Genomic DNA, 15833 nt, shown 5'->3' with positions numbered 1-15833 from the left:
TCTTCTAACACCGCTCACCATTGGCTTTCAATAACCGCACCGGCATTTAAACTCACAGCTCATTGGCAGCTGGAAGCCACGCTTTCAGGGTTCCTGTCGGCGGGGTTAAGAGTTGGGCAAGGAGTGAAAAAGAAACTTTCATTTATATAGCACCTTTCACAACCACGAGAGGCCTCAAAGCGCTTTACAAATAATGGAGCACTTTTTGAAGCGTAGTGACTGTTGTGATGTAGGAAACAAAGACAATTTGCACCAAAATATGCCAAGATTCAACTCAAAAGATCAAGGAAATTCGAGAGTAAATAATTCATTTTCGTATTCTTTTGCACATAGAAACGTCTGCCAAAGCAATCTGCTTGCTCCCTTTCCCCCTTTATGGAGAGTGCACGTCTCCTGCTGTTGTGAATTTACATCTAAGATTTTCGATGCAGCCTTTAGAAAGTCTTGTTATCACATCAAAAATTTAAAAGCTTCCATGATTATATTTCCTTAAATCTGCTGTGTCTAATTTGCATAAATGATTGTCTCAGACTTCAATATTCATATACAAATAGGGAATACAGTGTAAATTCTACACTTTCCTTAGAAACAAATTGTTTTGGCTATTTCTGCTTACTTTAAATTGGTTTTTATCTTCTGATGTGAATGAGAATCTCAGGACATTTTGGTATAAATTGCTGATAAAATTGGCATAAATTTAATCTTAAACATCCCTTTTACAGTTCTCAGTAACAGTTCTGTAAATGTATTTGCAACACAATTCATCTTTCTCCTGGTAAAGCAAGAAAGAGCCTGTATTTATTGTAATAAATTTGAAGTCACTTCAAACTGTTCACTCAAACCTAACTCCACATTGGTAACAGTGATGATTTTTACTTAATCATAAGTGAGACTTACAATGCAGTGTATTCGAGCAGCAGTTTACAAGGAATGAAGGGTGTAAGGGAGGGGCAGCACCACACAGGCTGTCTGTTGGGAGTGGCTCATCCTGTATTGGTCCTCACCTTCACACAGCTCCCACCTGTGGCTCCAAGTAGTTGTTGGCATGACAGCGACCAACTCTGGTAAACCACTTTGACGGGCGGGCCAAACCAGGTGAGAGTAGCTGTCTGGTATCCTACCCCTGATGACTTAGGAACTTATCTACCCTTGCATATGAAGATTGATTCCAGTGGACGAGACTAATTTAAGGTTCAATGGTCTTGAAGGCAGGTCAGCACAGTGTTGTTGAATGCATAGAGCTCAACAAGACACAGAAGACATCCTGGTTACCCACTGCATCTGGATCTGTGTAGCGCCACCTAGACTTGTCTTGCCACTGGACAAAAATACATCAGGATGAGAGAGTGAAGCTGATGATGCACAACTTCCTCACTATAATCTAATTCACACACAAGTCACGTTCATCATCTTTCTATCAGTCGTCCATCATCTGTCACAAGTCCTGTGGCGATGGGTGAGTGATGTAGCAGCAGGTGTGGATTCACTGGAAGCTGCAGCCATGAACCTGCACATAGGTGGCTCAAGCCACAGGGTCATTTTTCACCAAAAGAAGCAGAAGTGGAACTTGGCAGCCCCTTGAGCAACAGAGCAAACACCCCTTCAACACCACACTGCTCACATCCCCAATATGAGGAAGAGGCCAGAAAAGGTGCCCTAAACATTGCCTGCTTTACCTCTTTTGCCAGCAGGCCGCAAATGGCAGGGATTCCATCAATCTGGCCGTAAGTCAATCGCAAAAAAGAAAGTGAAGGTGACACTGGTCATCATTGGTGCATGGATTATGCACACTGTCATGGAGAATGCCACAGACCTGAGAAAAGAACTACACTTCGGTAGAGAGTTGGCTAGGTATAACGGCCAGATCACTGCCCTCAACGAGACTAGTCTACCCGAGAAGGGTCAGCTCAAGAAAATTGGTGCAAGCGGCTGCAGAAAAGAAAAATGGCACGAAGCTGGTGTAGGCTTTGCTGCCATGAACCATCTCATATGTAATTTGACTTGCCTTCCTAAGAGTGTTAATGATTATTTGATGGTGCTTAAACTCCCCCTGCATGACAACAGAAAAACAACTCTCAGTGTGTACGTCCCTAATATGACCAAACTTGATGAAGGCATGGGTAAATGTTATGATGCCTTCCATTCCTTGAATACTACTGTGCTAAAGTCAGAAACACTAATCATTCTTGGTGACTTCAATGCAAGAATTAGCGCAGATCACCAAGCTTGGGAAGGGGTCATCGGGAAGAATGGGGTTGGCAAATGTAACACAATTGTTGAGGATGTGTCCTGAGCGTTAGCTCTTAATCATCAACACAGTTTCTTGCAATAAGATGTCTTGGATGTGTGTCCATTCTATGCATTGGCATCTAATCGACTATATCAACACCAGGCAGAGTGAGAGGCAGGATATGCGTGTAACAAAAGCCATGTGTGGTGCTGACTGCTGGAGTGACCATTGTATAATCATTTCAAAGTTAAACATCAAGATCTAACCCCCCTTAAAGGCCCTCAGGGAAGGTCCAGAAGCGTCTCAAGGCTCAAAATGGTAGTCATGAAGGAATCTCTGAGAAACTGTACAGCAAAAATGAGCACTCACTGAACTGAGGATGACAGGGTAACCTTTAGTGATATAGTGTTTCCTAATGCTTTAGAGGTCCTTGGTCCTACTTTTTGCAAACATCAAGATTGGTTCAATGAAAACAATGAGGTAATCCAGAAACCGCTGGAGGAGAAACATCGCCTCTATAAGGTTTATCTCAAACCAAGCACAATGCCTACCAAAACATCCACAGACAGATGGAAGACACTTGGCTGAGTCATAAAGCAGATGAACTTCAGTCATATGCACACCACGAAGACTGGAAGTGGTTCTACGATGCTCTGAAATCTGTCTACAGGCCCCAGTTTACTGGTTCATCACCAATCCTCAATGTTGAGGGTTAACAATGCTCACAGGCAAAGCCCAAATTCTAGAAGGATGATAGTGCATTTTCAATCCACATCCCCAATCAGCCTTCATCCAATGAAGAAGCAATCAACAGGCTGCCACAGGTTGCCAACAACTGTTCTCTTAATGATTCTCCCATGCTGTTAGAAACATGAATGCAACCAAACTTTTGTCTAGCAGCAAAGATCCAGGGAACTGATGTTACCCCAGCTGAGATCTACAAGGCTGATGGTCAATTCCTGGTTAAGAAGCTCACTGAATTCTTTCAGTCTATGTGGGAGCAAGAATACAAAGATGCCTCCATTGTCCACCTGTACAAGTGGAAAGGAACTCAACAATCTTGCAACAATCATAGAGGAATCTCACTCCTCTTCATTGCCAGAAAAATCTTCACCAGAATGCTTCTGAACTACTTAGTGCAACATCTCAACCAAGATCTGCTGCCAGAGTGTCAATGTGGTTTCAGAAAAGGTCAAGGAACAATAGATATGGTGTTTGTAGTTTGACAGCCCCAGGAGAAATGCCAGGAACAGAACATGGACCTCTATGCCACTTTTGTTGACCTGACCAAGGCCTTTGACATAGTCAGCCGAGAAGACCTTTGGAAGGTAATGGAAAAATTCGACAGCCCTGAGAAATTCATCACAATGGTTTAAAATTCCATGACGACATGCTTGTGAATGTCCTGGGTGATGGTGGTGGTCTTCTGACCCATTCCCAGTCACTGATGGAGTTAAACAGATATGCCTGCTGGTTCTAACTCTCTTCAGTGTGTTTTTCACTGCTATGCTCTCTGATGCCATCCATAATGGGGATCTTGGCATTGAAATCAGGTATTGCATGAACAGGATGCTGCTCAATCTGAAACAACTCCAGGCAAAGACTAAGGTCTCCAAGGACATACTTTGCAATTTCCTGTTTGCCGATGACTGTGCACTAGCTGTCGGTTCAGAATTAGACACGTAATGTAGCATGAACTTGTTCGCCAATGCAGGCAGCAACTTTGGCATTACGATCAACACGAAGAAAACTGAAGTAATGTACCAGCCTGCTCCAGAAAACCCTTATCTTGAGCCCATGGCTTCAGTCCATGACCAGAACCTGTCAGCTGCACATAAGTTCACTTATCTCAGCAAAGTCTCTCGAGCTGTCTATACTGATGACTAGACATGTGCAAGAATTGCCAAAACAAGAGAAATCTTCAGCAGACTTCGAACATCAATCAGGGAATGAAGAAGAGTAAGTCCGCTTATCAGACTGAAAGTTTATAGAGCAATAGTCCTGTCCACTCTGCTCATGCAAGATTTGGATTGTCCACCAGCGTCATGTCAAGAAGCTCAACCACTTTCACTTAAGCTGCCTTCAGAAGCTTCTTAAGATCAGACAGCAATACAAAATACCAAGTACTGAAGTGCTCACCCAAGCAGGCATGACATGTATCCATACCATATGGAGACAATGCAGCCAGAATGCCTGATACTCGCTTACCTAAGATATATGGAGAGCTTGTGTCTTGGTGTACTTTCATGGCAGTCAAAGGAAGCACTACAAGGACAGACTGAAGGCTTCAATTAGAAGTTTTGATATCGACTTCTGGAAGATGCTTGCCCAGGATCGCTGCACGTGATGCAACAAAAAACTGTGCAGCCTCCTTCAAAAGCCAGCACAGCATATCTGAGGCAGAAAGAAAAGGCAAGGGGAGGAATTCCCAAGCCAGCAACTCATCCAAAACTCAATCATCTGCAGTATCCTGTCCTATTTGAAGCAGAACCTTCTCGATACAGATCAGCCTTAGCAGTCATCTATGTACTCACCGGAACAGTAGCAAAAACCCCAGGTAATTTATCATGGTCACCTTCACCTTGAAAGACAAACAAGACCAGGAACAATTGAGAATCACATTACTCCATTGATTCCTGGATACACAGCGTAGATCATTCCTCATACCTCCAACTTATATGTGTGTGTATACCTGTCTGGTGTCCTCCTAGAATAGAACATTAAAAAATAGCAGTAATAGACCATTCAGCCCCTTGAACCTGCTTTGCCATTCAATAATATCTTGGATGATCTGATTATGTTCTTAACTCCTTTCCTTCCTACCTGCCCCTCCATAACCCTCGATTCCCTTGTAGATCAATGACCCAGCCTCCACTGCTCTGTGTGGAAGAGAATTCCAAAGACTAACGACCCTCTGAGAAAATAAATTCCTTGTATCTGTCTTAAATGCGAGGCCCCTTATTTTAAAACTGTGCACATTAGTTCTAGGTTCCCCCATGAAGAGAAACATCCTCTCAGCATCTACCTGTCAAGCCCCCTCAGGATCTTATATGGTTTTAATAAGATCGCCTTCTATTTTTCTAAACTCCAATGAGCATAGGTCCAACCTGCTCAACCTTTCCTCATAAGACAACCCCTTCATCCCAGAAATATGACAAGTGAATTTTCTCTGAACTGCTTCCAATACAAGTATATCCCTCCATAAGTAAGGAGATCAAAACTGTACACAATACTCCAGGTGTTGTCTCACCAATGCCCTGTATAGCTATACCAATACTTGCTTACTTTTATACTCCATTCCCCTTGCAATAAAGGCCAACATTCCATTTGCCTTCCCAATAACTTGCTGGACCTACATGCTAACCTTTTGTGATTTATATGGAAGAACACCCAAATCCTCTGCACTATAACATTCTGCAGTCTCTCTTATTTAAATAATATTCTGCTTTTCTATTCTTCCTGCCAAAGTGGACAACCTCACATTTTGCCACATTATACTCCATCGGGAAAATTTTTGCCCACTCAATTAACCCATCCATATCCCTTTGCAGACTTTTTATATCCTATTCACAAATTGCTTTCCTACCTATCTTTGTATTGTCAGCAAACGTGGCTACAAAACAGTCTGTCCCTTCATCCAAGTCATTAATATAGATCATAAATAATTGAGGCCCCAGCACTGATCCCTGCAGCATTCTAGTTACAGTTTGCCAACCTGAAAATGACTCATTATCCCTACTCTATTTCTTTTCAGTTAGCCAATCCTCTTTCCATGCTAATATATCACCCACCATGAGCTCTTATTTTGTGCAGTAATTTTTTTATGTGGTACCTTATCGAGTGCCTTTTGGGAATCCAAATACACATCTACTGGTACCCCTTTACCACCCTGTTTGTTACATCCTCAAAGAACTCTAATAAATTTGACAAACACACTTTTCCTTTCACAAAACCATGTTGACTCTCCTGATTGTATTAGTATCTTCTAAATGTCCTGCTGCTACCTCTTTAATGAGAATGACCTAAACCTCTTAGGTTATACCCGAATCCTATATAGTCCATAACCGCATTCTTGAGCACTCTGTCTCAGAAGATAACCAATAACCCTGAAGGGTCAAGTCCAAGCCTTTAACACTTTCATTCTGTCAAACAGTTTACTCAGTCTGTACTATGGAACAGACAATGCAAAACAAAGATTTCTGAAATAAGTTATTTTTAAAAATCAGCAAGAGATTACAAACACTTGATAGTACATGTCACACAGTAATCCCAGAATATACATAAGCATGCACAGATATACCCCTTTAAGCTCAAGGCACTGTAAGCAAAAGCCTCATAGGTGTGAACACAAGCGAGTGGTCAGTTCTGCAGTGACTCGATTTAGTTAACAGGCACCTGAACAAGTTGCCCTCCTGACTGCAGCAGCAACAGCCTTATGCCTTTTACATCTTTTTTCCAGGAGTGGGCCTTAATGCCCTAGAAAAGTTAATACAAAACGTCTAATAGTTTTTGGGTCCGTTGTTTAAATCCAAGTAAAAGCTCTCCCTCAGTTCAGTTCCTGATCAATGAGAGTTGTTTCCCACTCTCAATCACCTGATCAGATTTGGGACTATCTTGTACCAGTTAGTCTCAGCAGTTCACTCCTGGCCAAGGGCTTCCTTATCTGCGAGAAATAGCTTGCAATATTCAGCAGTTTTTACTTTGAAAAGGTCTTTTGACATTATGAAGCAAGCTAATAAAACTTGGTCAATTTGTGTTTGCTCTAGTTTCTCAAACCTGTATTCTTATAGCCTTAGTACAAGTCAGTCTCAAGTCCAAATTGTCATCATGCTATGACATTAAATGTCTGTGCATAAGTTCTTAAATCTGCTGGATCCCTGGCTACGCCATCAGCATCCATGCAGTCCAGAAAACCAGGATCACCTGTTTAAAAGAAAAACAGAGAATCCAGTGCAGCCCTGCTTAAGAGCTCAAGGGGTTAACTTGGCAAATCAATTTCCTTCTGTCAATTTAGAAACTTAAAATTTATTAATGGCAAATGTACACATTTACATTCAGCAAAGTTGTGTGGCAAACTAAAAAAAAGCTGTCAGCGGTAAGGACTGACTCCTTAAGAATTTCTTGAGAATTGCGTCCAATGTGCTGGTGCATGTAAATGGGATTAGGTAGGTAGGTCAGGTGTTTCTCACGTGTTGGTGCAGACTTGATGGGCCGAAGGGCCTTTTCTGCACTGTGAGATTCTGTGATTCTGATTCTGTGATATGTCACTTCACCTAAATTTAAAAAAAACTTTGCCAATCGAAAAGAATCAAATGCTATTTTACATTTTCCCCCCAAGTTTTTGTACCTTTGAAATATTGGAATTTTTTACCCTTAGGAATTGAAAATATGCTAAAATGGCAGAAATCATTGGTATCATTATTAACTTTTTAAAAAATTCTGAACTGGGAAGACAGCATTTTAGATTAAATACTAATAGTTTTTAAACATTTTAGTATTTTTTAAAAAAAAGTTTCCAATATAAGATAATTGAACAAACAGAATCACCTCAAATGTCCCAAAATTCTAATTCAAATCATTAAAATTTTAAGAAACTCAAAACTGCCATTGTTTGTGGTACTCTCAAGTCTGTAATCAGAGAGCGTCACATAATTTAAAATAATTAAAGAAGTTTACTGTAGCCACAATAAAAATCTGCTTCTCACAATGTTTGAATGCAGTTAACTCCAAATATTTCCAATTTAATTCAGACCAATGCTTTATTAGCTAAACACAAAACAGGTCAGATAAAATAAAACAAAATACTATGTGCTGACAAAAGACCCAGTAAATGTCATCTTTTGTTCTCTTTCTGCAGCTAGTTTTCCAAATGACTGTGAAAATACTGAACATAACGAAAAAAAATAATCTTCAGATTGTATGAATGTTGAAGATTTGCTTCAAAGACGAAAAAAAGCTTTAAAGGGACATAGGTTAACAAACAAAAGAGCTTCTGTAACTTGTGGCAGTAGGAAATTTATAGAAAGAGGGGACAAATAAATCAGAAGTATTTACCACCCTCAGTGAGGGAAGAAAATGGAATTTTATATATCAAAGATTAATTTGTCATGCATCTTGTAAAGATTAAGGTTTATGAGCCACATTTCACAATAATTATGGGATTACATAACTTCTCACAAAGCAAATGCAGAAGCAAATATCCCATATACCACAGTATGATTGCAAAGAAATGAGTTTTGCTAAGTTAGTTTATGATCATAAGCTGGCATTACAGTACCTTGGATGTCAGAGCTGCATAAGGCCTTTTTTAGGTGCTGTCTTTTATCATTCTGTAAATTACCAGATATTAAAGCATCTGCGTTATTTTAATAGTGTTTGATTGGAAGCAGGATAGTAAACAACCTTTCCCTATTTACGCACAAATTTTGTGCAGATAATTTTAAAGGAATCACAAAGAAGAGCAGTTTTTCAAGTCAAATATTTATTGACAAGGCATATTTCTTAGTACAAACACGATTAATGCAGTTGTTATTCACTGTGGTACTGGCGAAGTCCAATGGGCATTGTGTTTCATTTAAGTTGGCTTCCATCTTTCAAAGTAATCAATTTATTTTTGGTCCTAATCTTCACACTGTGGAATAAAAAGCATAAAATAATTCCTGTGTACTACTGTTACAATCGCCGTAAACCAAAATAACCAAATTTACTGAATGGCTCCCAAATGAAGAAAATGTCCACAAGATTCCACTTTTTGTAGCTTTTACTTTAACATGACTTGGAACCAACACAAATTAAACATGAATTAACAGGCAAATGGTCCTTCAAATAAAGATAAATTTCACTTTAGTCAATACAACAAATATACGTCTTACTCAACCACAAGCATTCCCCCTTCAGCATGTATGGCATTACGTAGCTACACAGTTCTACAATATGTTGTTCTTTATTCACACAGGGTAGGTCAAGAGTCCTATCCGACAACAGCTTTCACCTCCAAGTTTCATGATTATGATTAACATCAGCAAGGCACACTTCTACAAACTCTCTCCCCCTCGGGTCATGACAGTCCTGATGATGTAGCTTTCCAGAGTTCCTTTTCAACCAACCAATAATACCCAGTTTGTGTTTGGCTACTTTTAGGAAAACATACAGCTCTTTAGCTCCTCTGAGCAATTTACTCAGCTTTCTAGGTTTTAGGCCTTTTTAGCCACTTCCAAGAGCTCCTGTCTCATTTTCAGCCAAACAGAAAAACTGACTTCTTCCTGAGAGTGATTTACTTCTTCTCCTCACAAGGATTCAGTGTTCCTCTTTCTGCCTCTGTCTGTTCTCTCTTTGTGTTTGCATCTATGCGCTTATCGCCTTCACCCTCCAGCTCCTCTGCTGTAGCTCTCCTTCGTACCTGCCAGCCACAGAGCTTCTTTAACTTCCTTCCTATTGGTACTGCATCCAGGTCAAGGGTCGCCAGGTTACATGATCAGTATTTATTATACAAAAAAAATTACAATTGATCCCAACTCCTAAAAGTCTCTTTCAAACATTCTTAAAAATAACTACAGAACTTTTAAATAAATCACATTTTCCTTACTTTACTGCTTCCAGGTCAAAGGTCATCATAACTACAGGTGGTGGAGTGCCTCTTGTTGTAGAATTATTGTATTTCACATTAAGAATTCACAAATCAATAATTTAATACTTACGAAGATATGCATTTCATGCATTCAGCACCATATTCCAATCGCTATGACAAAATTTAAAATATCCTTGATTATTCAATACAACATGTGGTTCAATACCTGTTACAGTACTATGCTCCTGTGCCATTCCATTACTCCAGCTTCTTGGGATTGTTAACAGCAACATAATGGTACAGGACAACAAGGAGGAAAAGGGATACCCCCAACATGTTGGCAAAGATCGCTAGCTGTACGTCTGTGATCATCCTGTGAGATAAAAAGACCACCATCATATTAGAAATAAATGTAAAGAATACAATGCTTGTGCACCTTAAGATAAGTACCTCCTATTCTGGAATTAATGGGTATCAAAGATGGACAGGTAGAAACGAATGTAATCACCTCAAAGCTGTTCCAGATTTAAATCATAATGTCTATCAAACATTATTGTCCTTAGTATTGGTGACAATACTCTATGGAAAAAGTTGTACTTAAAACCAACATGCTTTAATTGTTATTAGATCATAAGGAATAAGAGTAGGCGAAGGCCACTCAACCTTTTGAATCTGCTCTGCCATTTAAGATAACGATCATGGCTGATCTGATTGAGGCCTTAAGATCACTCCCCTGCTGGCCCCCTATAACCTTTGACTCCCTTGGAGATCAAAAATCTGTCTAACTTAGCCTTGAATGTATTCAATGAACCAGCCTCCACTTGTCTCTGTGGAAGAGAATTCCAAAGATTAGTGACCCACTGAGAAAAGAAATTCCTCTTCATCTCTATCTTAAATGGTTATTTTTAAACTGTGCTCCCTAGTTTTAGATTCCTCATGAAGGGAGACTCCTCTCAATACACCTCCTACACTATATAGATTGGTTACAGCATAGGAAGAGGTCATTCGTCCCACCTTCCTGTGAGAGCAACTGGCTAGTCCCAGACCCTGGTCCTTTCCCCTTGGCCCTGCAAAATTTCTCTATTCAGGTGCTTATCTAATTCCCTTTTGAAAACCATGATTGATTCTGTGTGCTCCCACCCTTTCAGACAGTGCATTCTAGATCCTAACCACTAACTGCATAAAAAGGTTTTTCCTCATGCTATCTTTAGCTGTTTTGCCAATCACTTTTAATCTGTTTCTTCTGGTTCACACCCTTTCACCAATTGGAACAATTTTTTTCTATCAACACTGCATAGACCTCTCATGATTTTGAAGACTTGTATATAAATCTCAACCTCATCTTTAAAGAGAACAACCCATTACATTATTTCATTGTTTTAAATTCTGCCACCAGTACAGATATATTTATGTAAACACCAGCTTCAGCCCTGTGTTATATATAGCTTTTAACATTCAGGTACAAAAATCTACAATTAAATATTTTTACACAGTTGAAGTGAATGCTGTGCAAAAATTCACATGCCCACCATTATGCTGTACTGAAATCCTTGCTTTAAAGGAGATTCCCTGACCACTATTATATTGCACAAAAATCCTGAAGAAACCATCCAAACAAACTGTTATTGACAGAAGCAGTTTCACCAATCCTCAACTAACCCTTCGGTCACCCAGCCTTTCTCCAATGAAAGTGGAGCTTTAAAAAATTACTTGTTCTCAGGGCACGGGGTAGGCCACATTTACTGCACTTCCCTACCTGCCGTTAAAATGAAATAGTGGCTTTCTCCTTAAATGCAGTTCTTGTGTTGAAGATGCTCCCACAATAGTGATAGGTAAGGAATTCCATGATTTTAACCCAGTGACCATGAAATGTCCAAGTCTGTGAGGTGAGAGATTGGAGGGCAATTGGGAGGTGCTGGTACGGAGGCAGAGGAACTAGATCTGGTGTACGTCCAAGTGAACTTGGCTATTTCTCAATATGTAACAATGTTCCCTCTAATTTTCCATTGCTTGTGTTGCGTGGTCACTTTAAGATGGCTTTGAATGCACACGTCTTAAAGGGACCATTGCCTATTGGCCACCTGTTTCTCCAATGTGGCACATTATCGATTGCTGTGCAGCTGCGGGTTTCAGCGAACGTTGGTGGGGACTGCTGATGGACGTCATGCAAGGTTATTTACTTGACACCTTTGACTCAACGTGCCTGTGTCAAAGCAAAGAGAGGGAAGCAAAAACACATTCTAGGGTACACCCCATGCTGTTTTATACTTCCCAAGGTCATCTCCTGGCTTGATGATAAAAGAATGAGGATCGCATCCGATTCGTGAGGTTACACATTGTTGACGTTATGCTGCTGCTGATGGCTCACTGAACCTCATGTTTCCTGATCTTGGTTTGTAGATCTGTTTCACTGGTACTAGTGGCATAATACATATTGGAGGGTGTCCTCACTGTGCCTTCACAATGTTGATACACTGGTTGTTCCTGTCAATGCTATCAGAGACATATCTGCAACAAATTACTGAGGATGGGGTCAGTTAGTTCCTTATGCTAGCTCCCTCACTAACCGATGTAGGCCCAGTCGGGCAGCCATATTCTTAAAGATTTGGCCAGTTCAGCTAGAAGTAATACCAAGCAATTTGCAATAGACATTTAAGGTCATTCACCTGTGTCCTTGCTTTCTTCAGTGATTCCACCAAGTAGTATTCACCAGGGAGCAGTACAAAGCTGTCAGTGAGCTTGTAATCTGTTTCTTTGGCTTTGTTAAATCAATATGACATTATGGACCCCTGAGTCAATGCCAAGGACTCCCTATCAAATTATGTACCACTCTCCCCATCTCTTGCGGATCTTGTGGAACAGGCTATACCCAGGGACGGTGACAGGGAAGTTGGGCTGTTTGATAGATGTGATTCAAGAACATCGTGTTGCTTAATTATTCCAAGATACAGCTCTCCTGCCTTGAGCACCATTTCCCAGATATAAGCAAGCAAGGTTGACTTGGGTAGCCTGAGTCTTATCTTGATATGGTGTCTGGTTGTTGGCAATAGGTCCATCTGATATTTCTCTTAGTAAACTGTTTAGTTGTAATTATTTAGAATTCAACTGGTTTGCTAAGAAGTACATTGAGAGACAGGAGTCAAATGTAGGCAAGTAGGCAGTCCTATTTCGTGAGAATATTACTGAGCCAGTATTTTGTTTTGACAATAAGACAGCTTTGTTTATTTTTTTCTAGTGCTAGCCTATAAATAAGATTTAGTGGAATTTAATCTCATGATTTCTGAGTTGCTGGTTGAGTAGCAATGATGTAGGTGAGGTTTGTTCTATCGTAGGAGCCAACCTTCTGTCATTGCCCTGAACATACTCCTGGAACCAGCCGCTAAATTGCTTCACTGTCGCTGGGTCAAAATCCTAGAACTCCCTTCCAAACAGCACTGTGGGTGTACCTACAATACATGGACTGTAGCAGTTCAAGGCGGCAGCTCACCACCACCTTCTAAACGGTAATTAGGAATGGGCAATAAATGCTGAACTAGACAGCGATGGCCACATCCCATGCATGAATAAAAAAATTACCCCAGTTGATGCTGTGCATGGTTCATTACCTTCATCGCTGCCATTAAACCTCCACGACACAAACAATAGAAAGTGACTGGCTAACCTTCAACCTCACCATCCTGAAGTCCTTGCAAAGGAGCTGGCAGCTTAATATAAGAAAGCTATGGACTAGTTGACAAGTTCCAGATACACCACCTGGATGAGCTTGATGCAGGTTTCCATAGACTCTTGCGATTACATAGTTATGCCATTAAATAATCACTACACATCTCTCTTAACTCCTACTACAGGTGCAGCATCTCAAAACTGGCAACCTCGGGACAGAGTCTGAGCCGGATTTCGAATCTTGGCCGTTTGAGTCGAGTGGTTTGAGCTGGGTTGGGTCAAGGGTCAATCAGACCACAATGAATGCCAGAAAAGACAAGTGCACCACCACGCCAATGCAGCAAAAAAGTTAGTAAATTATTTTACCTATCTAATAATAATTAAAATTCATGTATGGCAGCTTAAAATGAATGTCTGATTTTCAGACATCACATGTTTTCGGATAGCTGGATTTGAGACACTGTACCTGTAGCCACATTCAGTTCATCAAATCCATTTATCGTTTTTAACATCTTGGTTAGATCACCCCTCTATTTTCTGAACTCCAGGGAATACAAACCAAGTTTAGGCAACCGATCCTCATAATTTAACACTTTTAAGATCTGACATACACCCTTCCAAAACCAAGGTACAAATACCCAAAACTGAACGCAGTACTCCATATGGAGTCTGATCATAACCACCTCATCACCAACCCCCTGTCCTTGTGCATCTCAACATCCCATTAGCCTTTTTGACCTGCCCTACAGTTTTCAGTGATTTCTGTGGATGCAGGCAAAAGCAATGAGGAACAACTCGGAAAATTGTCATCAAGACCCAGTGCCTGGGCTCGACTATTACAAACCTTAACACCTCAAATCAAACAAGAATTTCACTCCAGCGCTTCTCATTAGTTATTCAGCCACAGGTTTACATTTTCCACGGACTGGTGGGGGCAGAACCTAATCCAAACACTGATATAAATCCCAGGGTGTTATGAAATAACAACATCTGCCCCATCCAGTAAATCAGCAGCTCCTTCAACGCCCCATTTCTGTAGCTTAGTCAAAGCACAGGGAAGCACCCCAGAAACCACCTGGTTCAGCTTCTCTGGGGGGTGCCAGGACAGAAGATAATTTTAAAAAAAATATGAAGTTGACACGCATCTTAATCAATAATTACTACCCAGATTACACGCTCACCTCCCACGGGTTTACAAATTAGATCCCACTCCTGACTGCAGGCCACGTCTCTCCAACAGCGGCACTCTGGGACTCGACGTGATGGCGTAAACACGCTCGGTCACGTGCTTGCAGGGCCCGGCTGGCGCTCTGATCACGTGTCGGGGGTGGTGGTGTCGTGGGGGGGGGGCGGGAGCGCCAGGAGGAGGAATCGGTCACTTCGACCGGCAGGGAGCGCTCTTTGCAAAGTGAGCGAGAGTCGCGGTGGTGGTGGTGGTGGGGTGGTTTCTGTGAGGAGACGGGGCCCAACAAGTGGTAATGATTCGCAAGATCGAAGTCAGTGTTATTTTTTATAAATTACCGAGCTCTGCTTTTAACGAGGTAAATCCTGCCCGGAGTTCATGTAAATCTAAAGAGGTCAGGTCTGATGCAAACAGTAGACAGCGTGAATAGAGAATATGGTAATACAACTCCTGTTGATTCTAGTTGAGTCTTGGTTGTCAGTTGCATTGGTGGTTCAGTGGTAGAATTCTCGCCTGCCACGCGGGAGGCCCGGGTTCGATTCCCGGCCAATGCAAAGAGACCTTTTTTCCCTCTGAGTTTGTTAAATGCCCTTCAAAGCTCTATACTTAATTAATTTTAACCTCTTCACAGACGGTAAATTTAATGCTTTGGTGGCAAATAATTAAGCAATTAAAAGAATACATTCCAATTTTAGCGACATACTTTGTGCACAGGGAAATATAACCAGGAATGTAAGCGTTTACATTAATAATCAATATTTTAAATGTAAGCATATTTAAAAAAAAACTTTAAAAAATTGCTTTTCACTTCCCTTTGTTCCTGAGAACTTTTCAAATATTTTGTTTCTCTCTGCTGATATGTCATACAGAGAAAAATGCTTTGGGTGAGGTAAAAGCATGGACAAATAAATAAAATTAATATTTTTACTTCTTATCTAGCACAAGTGTTCGAGAAGCCCTTTTGTGATTCAGTGGAGATAACAGCATCAATAGGACACAACATGCAGCTCCTCATCTAATTTTTCTGTCAACTGTAAGAGGAACATGAATACAGGTAAGATGCGCTCATGGGTAAGAGGCATGACAGTCTTATCTCCAATCAGATACCTTTACTCTAACACATATCCATTTTAAAAACTTACTTAAGAACACCAAACTACACAGGGCAAGACGGGATATCCTGATGGTGC

General features: G+C 40.8%; 1 protein-coding gene and 1 non-coding gene across 4 annotated transcripts; one reads left to right on the top strand and one right to left on the bottom strand.

Annotated features, from left to right (window-relative positions):
* Positions 1–8690: 8690 nt before the first annotated feature.
* LOC144679549 (dolichyl-diphosphooligosaccharide--protein glycosyltransferase subunit 4) lies at positions 8691–14742 on the bottom strand. Of its 3 annotated transcripts, none has more exons than XR_013576366.1 (3): positions 14642–14742; positions 10024–10170; positions 8691–8861 (listed from the first exon to the last, which is right to left on the bottom strand). XR_013576366.1 is itself a non-coding variant. In XM_078540047.1 (2 exons), exon 1 carries the CDS (start codon positions 10167–10169, stop codon positions 10056–10058), a length of 114 nt encoding a protein of 37 aa, XP_078396173.1. In that variant the 5' UTR covers position 10170; the 3' UTR covers positions 8691–8861; positions 10024–10055. The 3 variants fall into 3 exon arrangements, 1 of the variants encoding a protein (XP_078396173.1); XR_013576369.1 differs by lacking the exon at positions 14642–14742 and adding an exon at positions 12464–13291; XM_078540047.1 differs by lacking the exon at positions 14642–14742.
* A 384-nt stretch (positions 14743–15126) lies between these two features.
* On the top strand, positions 15127–15197 carry trnag-gcc (transfer RNA glycine (anticodon GCC)). The gene has a single exon. It is a non-coding gene; the product is annotated as a tRNA-Gly (tRNA).
* Positions 15198–15833: the final 636 nt, after the last annotated feature.

This window comes from Cetorhinus maximus, chromosome 1, assembly GCF_964194155.1.
Source record: "Cetorhinus maximus chromosome 1, sCetMax3.hap1.1, whole genome shotgun sequence".
Classification (NCBI taxonomy): domain Eukaryota; kingdom Metazoa; phylum Chordata; class Chondrichthyes; order Lamniformes; family Cetorhinidae; genus Cetorhinus; species Cetorhinus maximus.
This window is presented reverse-complemented; position numbering and strand designations above follow the sequence as displayed.